At 42.5% G+C, this 15,380-nt stretch overlaps 1 protein-coding gene and 1 long non-coding RNA gene across 3 annotated transcripts in view; one reads left to right on the forward strand and one right to left on the reverse strand.

Moving 5' to 3' along the window:
- NOD2 (nucleotide binding oligomerization domain containing 2) overlaps nt 1-15,380 on the forward strand; it is a 249,801-nt gene that overhangs the window by 190,441 nt on the left and 43,980 nt on the right. For both annotated transcript variants that reach the window (XR_014972358.1, XM_085639531.1), the window contains exon 6: nt 3,140-3,223. Coding sequence is in view for 1 of the 2 variants with exons in the window: in XM_085639531.1 (XP_085495657.1) it covers nt 3,140-3,223 (84 nt within the window). In the remaining variant the exon portion in view is untranslated. The remainder of the gene's footprint in view (nt 1-3,139; nt 3,224-15,380) is intronic.
- Nucleotides 1-15,380, reverse strand: part of LOC146776155 (uncharacterized) — a 186,068-nt gene that overhangs the window by 64,240 nt on the left and 106,448 nt on the right. The gene's annotated exons all lie outside the window — the stretch shown is intronic.

Below are 15,380 nucleotides of genomic sequence, written 5' to 3' on the forward strand. Positions count from 1 at the left end.
TTCCTGCCAGGAATATGGCCAGGCAGTGATTTCAATCACTCCCAATTGTCTCATCAGAGGCCAATGGTGCGAGGCTAAGCTGTTCCACAGGGCAAAGCCGGGGCGATCGGGTCGCGGTGGGGGCATGGGACTGGAGAGGCGAAATGCTGCTGTCAGGATAGTACTTTAGGATACTTTACTGCTTTTAACTTGGGTGTGGCTGGGTTAAACGTACTAAATATAACTTCTTGCCGTTCGACCTCTGAAAAGGAATAACTTTATCAAAATTGCAGATGTAAGCGTAGTAAAGTTAACTTCTTCCTTCAGCGCTTGGGGAGACCGGCAGAAAACAGTCAGCTTCTTTCCCTTGCCCCACCTTCCCTTCCTCAAAGACGTTTCCTGCGGTTTGCAGGGCAATCACCTCAAACTGCCAGGCGCGACTCACACTCCTGCACAAGCATGCTCTCCTGTTTCCAGTTGTTCTCATTTCGCGGCGGCTTTGATGTTCTCAGTGAGCCGCGCGGCCACTGAGAACATCAAAGCCTCCGCGAAATGCTCACCATTTGCCACCCCCTCCCTTATCTCACTTCCTGCTTGTTAGAGGTATTATCAGCTCTCCACGCCCCCTCGCAGTACACATGAAGTTTGACTTTTTGGACCAATCAGTTACGTTGGGCTTTTGTATAATTTGATACTAGCTGTTGTTTTATTTATATTGCGTCTCCTGGTGCTGTGCTTGCCTGCTCCACCAGCTCTCGGAGGTTGCGGTTTGTTTTTTTCACAGCAGCACACATCACTCGCGGAATGCACGTAAATCTGCATTCTTGAGTTGACTTTACTGTTTTGAGGCCGGACGCAGGGGCTGCTCCGATGTTATCAAGGCTGCTATCCCACTGCTAAAGCTGTGCTGCGATCTCTGCATTGTACCTTCATTTTTTAGAGGTATTATCAGCTCTCCACGCCCCCTCGCAGTACACATGATGTTTGACTTTTTGGACCAATCAGTTACGTTGGGCTTTTGTATAATTTGATACTAGCTGTTGTTTTATTTATATTGCGTCTCCCGGTGCTGTGCTTGCCTGCTCCACCAGCTCTCTGAGGTTTGTTTTTTTCACAGCTGCGCACATCACTTGCGGGATGCACGTAAATCTGCATTCGTGAGTTGACTTTACTGTTTTGAGGCCGGGCACAGGGGCTGCTCCGATGTTATCGAGGCTGCTATCCCACTGCTAAAGCTGTGCTGCGTTCTCTGCATTGTACCTTCACTATTAGAGGTATTATCAGCTCTCCACACCCCCTCGCAGAGGGTGCTGCTGCGGATCATACCTTGGGAGCAGGGCTGGAATCTCTCTTGGTATTTGTTTGTATTGAAAAACATCTTACGAAGTATTCCCAAAAGTGCCGTTTTTTTTAACTAAATATTATTTAAACATTGATATTTAGCATTTTCTACTTTTCTCATGTTCGTTTTTAATGTAATATATGACTTGTTCATTTATCCTCTTGTGTGAGGGGGCATTTATTACCTTGGACCGGTAGGCACACGTTACAACATGGCCTTTATATTTGCTCAGGCCTCTCCTCTTTCAGTATTCGCTATTGGAGGAGGCTGAGTGACAGGACAAAGCACATTGTTTACAATGCCAATAGCTCAAACTCTAGTAAATGCGAGACCTATTGCATTGCAAATGCTTGTTTTTTTAAGGTTCTGGATTTTTTCTTAATAGTTTATCTGTAATATCCAGACATTTTATACGTTTGGAGATCGCTTGCAGCTGCGCATTATTCAATAAGTGACTAATGGCAGATGATAATGTCTGTGACCCCTCGTTAATCCACAGGTGCCGAAGAAATCTGCGATCCCCAAGGAGGGTGGGGCATGTGCAGAGCAGGTGTGTTATCGATACTTGAAATAGACCACATAGTCAACAAGTTTTAGTTACGGTTTTAATTATCCACGGAGGTAGTAAGTCTAGTGATGAAAAGCAGCCCATCCGTAAATGCAGGAATTTGATTTTGTAATATGTTGAGAAAAGTTCCATGATGTATTTTTGGTGGCCATTTCTATCATAACTGCTGAGGACCAGGGCAGCGTGTCCTCTTTTAGCAAATGCCCTTTGATCAGATTCAAAGAATTAGATTTCTCCTTTTCAGTTCAGAGCTGATTTAAACGGTGGATGCGGTATTTTAAAGTTCCCCTCTTCCACCGTGCCAGTTAGCTCCAGTGCTTGTGCCCAAACATTTGGATGGCGTGAGCTGTTGGGCATGATACTTCAAGCCAAATAAGATCTTTCAGTGATCCTTGCACTGCTACACGTGGGGTGTGCAGGTACTTTACTATACAGACCTTCTGTGTGATCAGTTGGTCACTTAGTGCAAATTCCATCCTAATCTGGGGTGCGGAAGTGTTATGCGGTAATTTAAATAGAGTTCTGAAGACTGCGCTCTGTGAGTTGTTCAAGAAGGCCCCCAATTTCCCTGGGAAAGCCTCTGACCCGCATGCCAATGTTGGCACTAGTTTGGCAGAGACTATTTTCAGCAATGTTTAGTGCTTTTAAAATTTTTTGGTTTTAACAAGTTTAAATGTAATAGGTGCTCTTTGTCATATGTGATAATCAAACCTGTTAAATCCAACACCGAGGTGTTTGGTTTTTATCAGGTCGATAATCATCCCCTAATCTGCCTTTTTGCAGAATAGCATGCAGATCTTGGTTCTTACTTGACCAAAATTTGCTTGACCGAGTGCTTCAACCCCTGTTTTTGACTTACCCAGATTTAACAGAAGGTGTGGATTTTATTGCATCAAGTAATTAGCGGTGGTGACAAACATCTCACCACTTGTAATTCCGATCCTAGTCACAAAGACATCGCAGTTTTACAACCCACTTTTAATCAGCCCCAAGACTACAGCTGCACTCTGGTCACAGTCATATCAAAGGGACGATTATCAGAATTTACACCACAAGATGGGAGTTGGAAGAATACTGTACATCTTTGAAGGAATATATAACCCTCCTCATATACGTCTGAAATGTGTTTGGCCGTTTTATATGAAAATGCATACATTTATTTGCACGTAAAATCTAAGTGTTGTGTAAACCAATTGAATAACTTCACAAAATAATAACAGTGTGTTTCCCATATACTGGTGTCTTTTTAGATTATTCAACAACCAGCTAACTGATGAATGTGCGCCCTCTTTTGCGAACCTTCTGAAGCACAAGCGTAACTTCACAGCTCTACGGTAAATCATAGTTCATCTTTTCTTTATAAGGTGATGGGGTGACAGGTGGTTGCACCATAGGATTGTTACCTAATAACCTTTTTTCACTTACAGACTGCATTGTGAGCATGCATATAGTGCATAATGTCGATTTTTTTGTAAAACAACTTTTTGAAACAGTAGTTGAGGAAGCCCTCTCATGCCATCGAGGTGGCCAAGGGCTCCAAAGCTTCCAGGCCCTACCCGAGTGTCACCACATGAAAGGTTTTCACTGAAGGGAAGTCGTTGCAGGGTCATTGGATTCACGCAGCCGAACTTGCAAAGGTGGGATCAGTGGTGTAACGCAAATTGTATATAAAGATGGCCCTCTGAGTCTTCCATATCACCATGCATCCCAGTACCCCGTGCCCCCTAAAGTGTTGGTTTCCATCAAGGGTTGAGGGCCCCTCTGCACGACAGGGACTGCAGGAGCCTGTGTTATACCCCTGGGTGGCATCTATTCTCGAAGATTTCCTCCTCCATATGAGTTCGATTTCTTTTATGGTGTTTAAAAGTGAATTGAAAAGTGCTCCTGAAAATCTATGACAGCCGTAGATTTGCTGGCGTAGCCCTACTCCCAAAGTAATTCAGGCAGATTTCCATTGGCCTGAAGATACGTATGCACAATCGTCCCGTGGGACTCCTTCACAGTTGGACACCTCGTGGCAACTTAAAGGAATCTATAGTTAATAATGAAATCATTTCACCATACATCAAATATTTTTGTATCAATTAAGACAAAAAGGAATACCAATCCAAAATTTCAGATTTTCTGTCAATAGTATATATATATATAAAATTATATATATGTTGGCATTTAACTTGCAGTGTATACATGAAGGGGTGAACCAAGTGCAAATGACGCAGTGCTCCAAAGTAAAAACAAATTTTACTGAACAAGCCCCTGGTTATACACATTATTATCTGATATACGTCTGTGGGTGCTGTGTAGGAAGTCACAGTCTCTCCTGTTTGCGACTTTGATCAACAACAACCAAGGGAGGTATGACAACGTTTCTTCCCTGTTTAAATTATAGGGTCTCCTAGGGACCAAGTCAACTAACCATTCAATCTGTAGGTGATAAAGACAGAAACCAGATGCCATTCTTAGTCTCAATTGTATCTAAAATCATCACACTCTTCAAGGTTGAAATGTAAATAACAAGAAATGACCACCTAATAAAGCTTTGGTTGAGCCTCTCAACAACTTTGTAGCCATGTACTTTGTGTTTTTTTCCTAAAGCTTTTATGTTTCTGAAAGTGAACACTGCAACTGGGTAGTTGTGAACACTGCAACAGGATGGTTCAGAAGCAACAGAAGAGGGGTTGTGGGAAGAGGCCAACTCAGAGGAGATGAGGGGCATCAATGGAGAAGCAGGGAGTAGAAACATAAAAAAAGAAAGGCAAAATAAATCTGGAATGAGCAGAATAAGTGGCATGCACTTTATTTAAAATGTCTACTTGCTTTGGGTGCTGTATGCTGTAAACAATGATTTTGCAAAAAAGCTTAACATAGTTGTTTTAAATGTGTGGTGTCTGTTTATCATCATTCTCACCACCTCATGTTTCTCCTGTAAGTCTAATGACTCTGCCCAGGTGAACAAAAGGAGGTGTAGTGAAATATTTAATGGAGAAATACATTTTTTTCTCTTGAACCGTTTGTGGTTTGTTTGAAATGGGGAAATATGGAGCAAAATATGTGATCACTTTCAATAATGGGGCACCCCAGATATACTTACTAGTGTTTCTATTGATAAGCATTTCTGTAAAGTGCACAATTTTTGGAAAACCGCGGATGATAAAATCGGCTAGGATAGAGTAAGTAAATAGTACTACTGCATTATAGGAAGATACACGTATGATATGTAAATATGACGCTTACTGTGTTCTGGACCAGGGCCCTTTGTCCTAACGTATGGTGGTTTATTGTGTAAAAGGAACAGATTTTAAATTACAAATTTGTATGTATTATTTTGAGTAATTAAAATCATCAAAAATACAAGGATCAACCTCCGGGTCATTTTAAAATGATTTCAGATAGTACTGTACAATAAGAACTTACAAAAGATGTATTCTTAAAAACATATAGGGAAACAGTGGGCCTTAATGCAAATTCATGAGCATGTACATTGCTAAAAATAGGTTAGCGTAGATCTAAAACGTTATACTAGTCAGACTTTGTAGGGCCTGCAAATCTGATTGATTTGTCTTCTGTTCACTCAACTAATCTACTGACAGTAGAAACATACATAAAGAATTAGGGATTTATCTTTCAAATTTATTCCCACATATATAACCAAAAATAAATTTACATCCTTCCCTGCAGCCTCAGGTATCAGTTCCAAACTGTTTGCTTTTCCAGATCCTCTAGCGCCACATCGAAGACTACTGTGTAAATCAACTGTATATCTTGGCCCATAAAGCAGGCAATAGTTGCCTCCTTAATTGTCCATACCCCCAATCTCCGTAGTAAATTGAGTCTTGGGAGAGATAAATGGGGCCACACGCATAATATATGGTTTAGGGATTCACACTTTTAGCTGCATCCTCTGCAACATTTGCAAGGCTTCCCACATTGTGATCTCCAATTTGAACTTATATCGCCCAACGCTAGAATTTGGAATCTGATTCGCACAATTTTGTTCTGATTTCTGATTTCAGGTTTGTTGTCAGGTAGCTCTGAGCATTCATTGAGTTACAGGTGGGTAACAGCAGCTCTCCTCTTTACAGCCTTGATAGCTCCTCCAAGTTCTCGATGAATGATACTATCTGGGTGGAATCCTTAGCTGTTTTTCCAATTAAGCTATAACTCAGATACTATTCCAGAGTTGTGTGAGGCTCAGCTCATCTTTAATTCGGGTGAGATTCCTAATGCCATTTGTGCTGTGGATTTTTTGGTTTGCGCAGAGTTCTTTCCATAGCGCATCCTTGAGTGTGCCTACTGCTACACTGTTTAGCCTAAAACGATATTTAATGAAGAGTAAATTAGTCACCCTCATGCAATTAGTGAGTCTAAATTCCAGCCTTAGTTGACAGACTGGGGTGTATTTTGGGAGCCAAACATTTTTTTGTGGCAGTAGACAGAATGATCTCAAAATCTTTGTGCAACTTATCACCATATGTAGAGACTAAATATAAAATTGCCAGAAAAAACTTTGACCTGAAAAGTTTCAATATAGAATCTTGGATGGGCTGCAGAGTTTTATGTACATTTGGCAGAGTTGATATTATAGATGACTGGCTCTGTTTAGCATGGCTTTATTTTGACAAACCCCTAGGTACAGTTATTCAATGCTGTTCTGTCCCCACCTATCGATAAATTGTGCCGACCTTTAGTTGTTCGAAAGAAGATCGCTTTCGTTCTTGACACGTCCTACATGTAGATCATTGTTGCCGATATAGCTTTGACCACAGACTAAGGAGCGTGAAAGACCAATTGGTGTGTAGTCCAGAAGAACCATGTCATCTGCATATTGCAAGGCACAAATACGCTCAGAGTCCAGTTTTGTTTAGAAGGCTCTTGTGCTTTTTTGTGTTCTGTAATTAGGTCTGCTGTGTACAAGTTAAAAAGAAGCAGGGCCAGTACACTGTCCCGTTTTAGCCGTGGTTGGTGAGAATCAGTGTTTCTTGCGAACATGCAATAAGAGCCGGTGCCCTACTGATTGACTGCATTTACAAGTGTTATATAATTGTGCTCTGCTCATTTTTTAGCTTCATACTGTAATTGGAGATAATAATGGCTGCTGCAGGAGATGTGACGCCCCTTAGAGGCCACTGTATTTAGGTCTTGCCTACTAGACATTGCACGCACTATCTGTTGCGAGGTGTATTGTCAGCTTACAGTAGGCTTAGAACTCATTCACCATTGGTTGGTTTTATTGTCACTCATTTTCTTGCTTCTTATTTGTTAGGTTATGTGGGCTTTACTTCCAGGTCATGCATTTGTCCCTCCCCTGGAGCATGAATCAATTTCTTGTGCCATTCCACTGCTTGCTTTTATGGGGGTACTTTTTTGCATTCACAAGAATGAATGCGTATTCCAGCTGTCTCCTTCGTATACCCCCCTCCCTTCCGCCGTGCTTGTGTTGCCCTTTCTCTGCCCATGTGCTTCTCCCTGCACCCTGTGAGGCACACAAATTCTTGTGTTTCTGCTCCGCGGTTCTTTCTTTCTCACCTGTTTTCTTCTCCCCCAAGCTCCGAGTTGCACCCTCTCATCCGGTTTATTCACCTGCTCCACATTCCTCTCTCTCTGTTGACTTCCCTCCCACGCTCTCCGTGTTGCTTCCTCCATGACCCATGTGTTGCTTCCGCTGCCCTCCTGTTGTTTTCCCGCCCCCACCCTTTCAAATTTCATCCCTACCCCTCTGTGCTGCTTCCCCTGACATATGTTGCTTACCCCCACCAAGTGCACTACTTTTCTTTTCTTATTTGTTTACTGATTTAACTCGGATCGGTAAACAAAAAGAACAAAAAAACACTTGTTTCATTTTGTAAGTGGATTATATCTGCTTTTTTCTCTTTTTGTAGCCATGCTGCACAGCATCGGGATGCTGTAGAGCATGCCAAAAAGCATTGACAAAGACAGTAAGTCCCAATGGTAAGACTTATTGTCTTTGAAAATGTTTGTTCTATTCAGAGCAAAATATAATTTGGATTGAAGACACTTCACAGGGTAGGGAGTTGTTTTATGCAGCACATTTAATTTAGGTTTTCAGGATAAATAAAGAGTCGAGAGACACTGGATGTTGTGGCAGAAACTGTCCTGGTAAAATATCATACTGTTGTGCAAGAGCTGTTGTAGATGTTCTTTTGAGAGACACTATGTAATGCCTCAAAGAGGCCATATCTTTCTAATAACCCCAATCTGAAGCAATACTTTAAGTAAAGGAGAAAAATAACAATAAAACGATTCCCTCCTGTGAGTTGTCTCTGCAACACGCGTCTAGTCCATCGCACTTCAGGGCAGGTTCAAACTGAACCTACTTTTCACACTTCGAAGATCCTCACTGCACTTTTGGAAGGTTAAGGTGTTGAATAAATTTGACATGATGGCAGCATTAAGCTGGTGACTGTGCCATGTTTAACTAGATAAAACCAGGGATAAATACCCTCCATTGATACCATGCATTAAGTCTGTTGGGTAGTACCAAGAGTGCTTAGAAAACTCTGGTTCAGTTGAGCTGCCCAATGAAACTCAGCACGCTAAAAATACAACTGCAGGCTTCCGAGACAAAAAAACACGTTTTTAATGCTGCTGCCATCGTTGTTTAACTTACTGTCCCAAGATAGCGGACGCCACTTGGAGCAGTAAACAAAAAAAAACATACATTTAAACACACACAAAAGTGTGTTTCACAAAAGGAGTGGCATGGCAGCAAATGGTTGCTGCTGGGTACTCCGAAAAATTGTAATTTTTTAAAACTAAAAAATTAAAGAAGTATGACTGGAAGGGTGGCTTGGGAACCAACAGAGGAGTGGATACGGGAGAGAAGCACACAAGAGACAGGGCAAGCAGCATGTGAGGGTGAGCAACACAAAGCTAGAGGGAGAAGTATGTGAGAGGGAGAGCTGGAAAATGCATGCGCTCTAATGGAGTGCTCAACCAAGAAGGAAAAAGTAGATCCGTAATAGTGAGTGGAAGAACACAAGTAAAGAGTTTATGCTCCAGGGGAGGAACACAAAAAGAAACCACACATCATTGAATAGGAAGCAAACAAATGAAAGGGACTATGGCAACCAATCATGAGAATGGGTAGGCTATAAGCACCTGTATGTTCACAAAAGGTCTTTTACTACCAGACAGCTTGTGCCGTCACTTAGTCTGGACCTAACAATGTTAGCCTTCCCCTCCCCTCTGCTGCCTGGAAAGGCCTTTAACCATAATAATTTTGTATTCATTTCCAACACCGGAAACTCCCTACAAAGCATATGTGAATCTCCACCAAGATATGACTTTGTGTAAATTTTGGAGGCCCTTCCACTCCCCTTTATTCTCCCTTTTTCGCCCCAGCTCTTAAAATATGAAAATGCAAATCCAACTCAAGGACAGGTTTCTTCATCTTTAAGTGCCCGTTATGAGAGTAAAATTCTACAAACATTCATTGACTCAGGATGTAGAGTTTTGAATCATAGATGTTTTTTCTTGGCACACATAAGGGACATCAGTCTATGCATAAACGTTTGTGAATAGGCCCCATAATGGTTTATATGCTTTTCACATTGGAATAACTAAGTTGCCACGAGAGCAAGATGGCGGCCGTGACCTTGGCCGAGTGAGGCAGCGTCTCGCTCCGCTGGACCGTATTGAAACCCCGACTGACGGTGCATACCTCGAAGAATCGAACATGCCGGGGAGACTAAAAACGCATTAACAAAGAAAGGATAAACTGCAATTACTCATGGCCTTTGTCTCTCACCTGGACATTCTAAGACCCGCTCTTTCATTAAGGCTGCAGTGGCTCCGGCGGGCTGCCTGGTGTCTGGATTTCTATGTACTCTGCACGGCGCCCTCTACACGGCTTTCTCTTTCGGCGACTTCGGTGCTTTCCTCAATCCCTTTTCCGACATTGGGGATGCCACCTAAAGCAGCCTCCAAAGTGCTGAAATCCCGCAGATCCATCCGAAATCCGCCGGACGCGGACACGAAAGTCTCAGGGACCTCCCGGAAAGGCAGAGCACCGATGGCGGACAAAATCCCTCTTCACGGTCAGCCGGCTGTAACCCCCCCCTCTTCGGCATCTGGTAAGGGGCAGACATTGCCTGATATCTTTGTAAAGCTTGGAGCCAGGGAAAAGACTGCACTTCCCAACCCGTCAGCTGTTACTGCGGCCGCCCCGGCTCCTGCTACTCTCTCTGATATCATACAAAGTTCCTACTCGCTGAGTACACATGCTTCTCTTTCTCATACCTCGATTAATCCTGTGCATATGGTGGCTTCTGCAGATCCGCTCGAACCTAAGGGGTCGGATGCCTCTCAAAGAGAATCACTGATCTTAAGTCCTTCTGTCGCCGTTCCTGGTTCTGCCCCGGCCCAGTGCATTCTGGATAAATTAGTCCCATCCTCTAATATACATCTAGCTGTTACTGCTTCTGGACTTTCTACAGAATATTCCCATAATGCCGGGGGGTCTGTGGTCAGAGACTCAACAGAAAAATTCTACTCCGTATCTGACCATTCACTGTCTGGTGAGGAGGATGACCCCGATCTTCATGGTCAGATTACGATAGTGATACAGCAGATTGGCGGTCTAGCGAGATTTCAAAGGTTTTGGCTACTGGCACGGTTCGTAAAGCTCCTGGCTCTAAGCTTCCGTATCAGGAAAGCCTGCACGATAATTCTCGAGAGGATCAATCTCAGTCTAACCTGCAGGTACCCCTTAACCACAACGGAGGGGATCCCTCTGAGACACCGGAGGAGGTCTCCTTGGCGACAATATATCACACGATTATGCAGCATAGAGAGGCAACCAAGCAACAGAACTTACGTACACAATCTGTCTGTCGTAAATTGCAAAACTCCCTCCGCCGTGTTATTAAATCATCTGCTGAGATTACTACAAGAGTAACGGAAGCCGAGGAACGAATTTCAGCCCTTGAAGATGCCGTAGTTGCGCAAAAGGATCTAGTCACCGAGGTCAAGGAACAGCTAAAGGATATTATATGGAAACTCTCTGACCTCGAGAATCGCGCTAGAAGGAAAAACTTGCGCGTCTTGGGGATTGAGGAAAACTTAGAGGGTGACGATGTCCGAAAGTTTATAGTGGAGCTTTTCACAGACGCTTTCCCAGAGATCACACAATGGAACTGGAACTTAGAGATTCAGAGAGCGCACCGTTTTCCACTTACAAGGAAGAAACAACCCTCCGCCAGCGTCAATAGTTCCTATCCTCGTGCTATCTTGGTCTGCTTTAATAATTTTCTTGCTCGTGAACGTATATTTGATCTAGCCAGACCTAACAAAAAGCGATCTGCCAAGGGCTGCCAATTCTTTGTTCGTCCTGATCTTGCTGCAGAGACAGTTGATCGCCGTTGGCACTTACGTCAGCAGATTCCTTTCCTCCAGGCGAAAGGTGCTCAGGCATTTTTGCTCTTCCCGGCAAAGCTGAAAGTGATACACAAAGGTCAAACGAAGTTCTTTTTCTCCGAAATAACTGCTAAGGAATTTTTGGACTCAATGTAGTTCTCCTCCTTTAGTTATGTTGTGGTTCTTCCTTAAAATTCGGTGTAGCTATTGTTCAGAATGGGGATCTTTATTTTTTCTCGGGGGACGATCTGTTTCATATATATATTCTCTTGGAATCTTTTTCTTTTTTAATGTTAATAGGATTGTTCCTCATCCATCATACATATGGGTGATACTACAGGCCCAGCGGAGCGTGGGGTGACGCTTACTCAACCATCACAAGGACCTAGGTCCTGAGCTCCGGATATAGGGAGTGGGGTAGGGGGGGGAAATGGGTGGGTGGCTGTGTTCAGCATGGGGTGGGGAGGGTGGGAAGGGGGTGCACTGGGTGGCGCTGTGGTGGGTTGAAGAGGTGATTGGCTTCATTATTAATATATGTGGCAGGATGATTTCAAATACATTCAAGATGTTAATTATTTGTTTATTTCTCAAGATAAATTGTTGGTATACATTTTATAATCTCTTAAACTATATGTTAGATATATGTCTTCTTTATCATCACCAATGGCAAACCGTAGACTGACGTGTGCAACCTGGAATATCTGTGGATTAAATGATCCTAAGAAGCGTAGGATTTTTCACAAGTTGCTACAGGTGATGCAAGCGGACTTAATCTGCTTGCAGGAAACTCATATCTCTTGGGGCAACCGCCACTATCTTAAATTTCTGGGTTATGATTTAGTGGCCTCCACCCGACAAGCCTCCACTATTAGGGGTGTGGCTATTATTTCAAAAATCGGGGTTACGCGAGTTAAAAGGCTTAAGCAAGATAACTCAGGAAGATGGTTAATTGCTGAATTACTTGTCAACAAATCCTTGCTTTCGATATGTTCCATTTATGCATCTAATTTAGATGACCCGCAGACCCTGATGGATTTAAATGTAGAATTAGCCACCTGGCCACACCCGTTAATTTTTTGTGGTGACTTTAATATTGATATTCCTAGTCGGTTAGATATTATTAAGCACACTGCCTATGTCGGGCGGAAGCCCCAGGTTTATAAAGCACTTCGCACTCTACTCTTTGAACATAGGCTGGTAGACTTATGGCATGTTAACTATCCAGCTCATGATGGGTTCACCTTTTATTCAATACCCCATCAAAAGATGGTTCGTATTGATTTTGTCTTCACTTCTCTTGAAGTTTTGGGGTCCACTAAGGTTCGAATCGATCCTCGGACTATATCCGATCATAATCCTATAGTTTTTAGCTTTTCATGGGACCGCCCTGTTCACCAAATAAGATCATGGACCTTTGATAGGAAATTACTACTGGATAAATTATATCATGAACGGATGTTAGTCTGAATCCCTGAGTTCTTTGAAATTAATAGTTCCACTGCACCGGTTGGCTTAGTCTGGGACACTTTCAAAGCTGCCTTGCGCGGTGAAACCAAGAGAATTGCGTCTTATCGATGGCAAACAGAACAGCTGAATCTCAAAAACAGAGTTGCAGTACTTCAACAAGCGGAGTTAGATTTGAGTACTAGTATCCGTAATGGTGAAGATGTAACAATTCGCCAGAAAGCGGTTGCCCTCGCTAAGGCTAACCTCCTGGATCCTCTTTATGAGGATATAGCTGCTAAGTATTTTCAATTCCGTTCTTCAATGTATGAGCTGGGTGAAGCTTCTGGAAAGGTTTTAGCAAAACGCTTACAACAAAGGGTAATAGCAAATCAAATATTAAAGGTCAAGGATCGGTGTGGTACATTACAAGATTCACCCAGTGGAATGTTAAATACTTTTGTTGAGTTTTACTCAATGCTATACACCGAGGAGCCAAATATACTTGAGCAGCAACAAAAACAGTTAGAGCATTTCTTTAAATCTCTCGATACCCAGACGCCCTCTCTTGATCAGAATTCAATTCTTGCTGAACCTATCAGCTGGGAAGAAATCGTAGCTACTATAAAATCCCTTTCTATCGGTAAAGCAGCGGGGCCTGACCTTATTCATCTTGAATTCTATAAGATTTTTTCACATCTATTTAAGCAGCAGATGCTGGAAGTCTTTCAACTTGCCCAGATGGGGGTCATTCCTGACTCCTGGCGGCAGTCGACTATCGTGTTATTTAAAAAGAAGGGTAAGGATGAACTAAATCCAGCATCATATCGGCCTATAGCATTAATAAACACCGACAGTAAAATTTACTCAAGGGTCTTGGCGTTTCGTCTTGTGCAAATAATCTCTCCCTTAGTCTCTATCCGTCAGCACGGGTTTATCCCCGGTAGAGATACGACCGATCACATCAGGCGGGTTATCGCCCTTTTAGATTGGGCCCAGGTGACAAATTCTCCCCTCGGGGTGATCCTGTTGGACGCCGAGAAGGCGTTCGACAGGGTCTCCTGGGGGTACCTATGGGCCGTCTTGCATTGAAAGGGGATAGCGCCCGAATTTATCCTGGCTTTACAAACTCTGTACATATCTCCAATAGCCAAAATTCGTATTTCAGGAACTGAATCAAGTTACTTTCCCATCACTCGTGGTACTAGGCAAGGATGCCCCTGCTCCCTCCTCCTTTTTGCCTTATTTATTGATCCTTTTCTTTCTTTGATTGAAAAATCTCAAACTATCTCTCCAATTATAGTCCATGGTATTGAGTATAAGGCATTGGCATATGCCGACGATATAGTGGTATTAACAGACAACATTACTGTCTCTTTTCCGGCATTGGAGACTCTAGCAGCTCAATTTGGCCTAATTTCAGGCTATAAGCTAAACATCACAAAAACACAAATATTGCAAACATCGGCTATGCCAACGTCGTCTGCTCTTATTAGTACACAGGCAACATACCTTGGCATTCAGATCTCGGCTGAAGTCGATCAGATTTCTGATTTGAATTATTGACCTGTTATTGATTTGCTTCACAACAAGCTAGAACGGCTGAACCATCTTCATCTCTCTTTATTTGGGCGTTGTAATGTTCTTAAAATGCTGGTTCTCCCAAAATTCTTATATTTATTTAGATCCATTCCATTATTAATCTCTAATCTTACTTTAATAAAAGCACAAAGGATTTGCCAAAGGTTTTTATGGGCATACCGTAAGCCAAGACGAGCTGCTAAATGGACCTGTCTTCCGCAGGAACGTGGGGGCTGGTCAGTTCCAAACTTAGTTTATTATTACTGGGCAGCTATGATCCAGCAATTCGCCTTTCCACTATTAGGGAAGACTGCAGAGTTATCGCCGCATCTGGCCCCATCAATATACTCAATCGCATTAGGTGATGCCACAAAAGGGATACTAACACGTATCCTTGAGCCAAGTTATTTAAAAAAAACGAGGTTCAAGGTTGTATGGGCCCTGTTTACGATCTGGCAAAAAATCCGTCGTCTTTTTTCCATTCATAAGCTTAATTATTACACACCACTGAATGCTTCCGGATTACTTCCAGTGATATTTCAAGATGGAGTAGTTTCCATCTGGGCCTCTCAAGGCCTGAGGGATATAGGAGACCTTGCTGACTCTGGCCTGTTGGCCTCTTTCTCTTCTTTGAAACACAAATTCCAACTACAGTATAATCATTTTTTTAAATACTTACAAATTAGAAGTTTTTTCGATAAAAAATCTTTAGAAAATCAAACATTTTTTGATAAAATTTTGATATTTGAATTAGTCAAAAGGAAAGCTAAAATCGGTACACTATATCAAACTCTTTTGTCTCAACTCCCAGATGACTTACTTGATTATAATAACAAATGGGCGGTTAATCTCGGCGTACCCTCCATTGATTTAAAACTTCCATTGATGTTAGCTAGGACGGTTTTTGTCTCCGGCACCCTTCGCACTCAAAGCTACATGGCCATGTTCAATCTCTATTATACTCCAGCAAAACTAGTTAGATGGGGGACTGTCACTGGGGGTAAAAGTTCATCATGTGCAAGATGTAAATTTCCATCTGCTGATTCTCTTCATATGTTTTATGATTGCCCTGAGTTGTCACTTTTCATCAAT

This window comes from Triturus cristatus, chromosome 12 (genome assembly GCF_964204655.1).
Source record: "Triturus cristatus chromosome 12, aTriCri1.1, whole genome shotgun sequence".
NCBI classification, from domain to species: domain Eukaryota; kingdom Metazoa; phylum Chordata; class Amphibia; order Caudata; family Salamandridae; genus Triturus; species Triturus cristatus.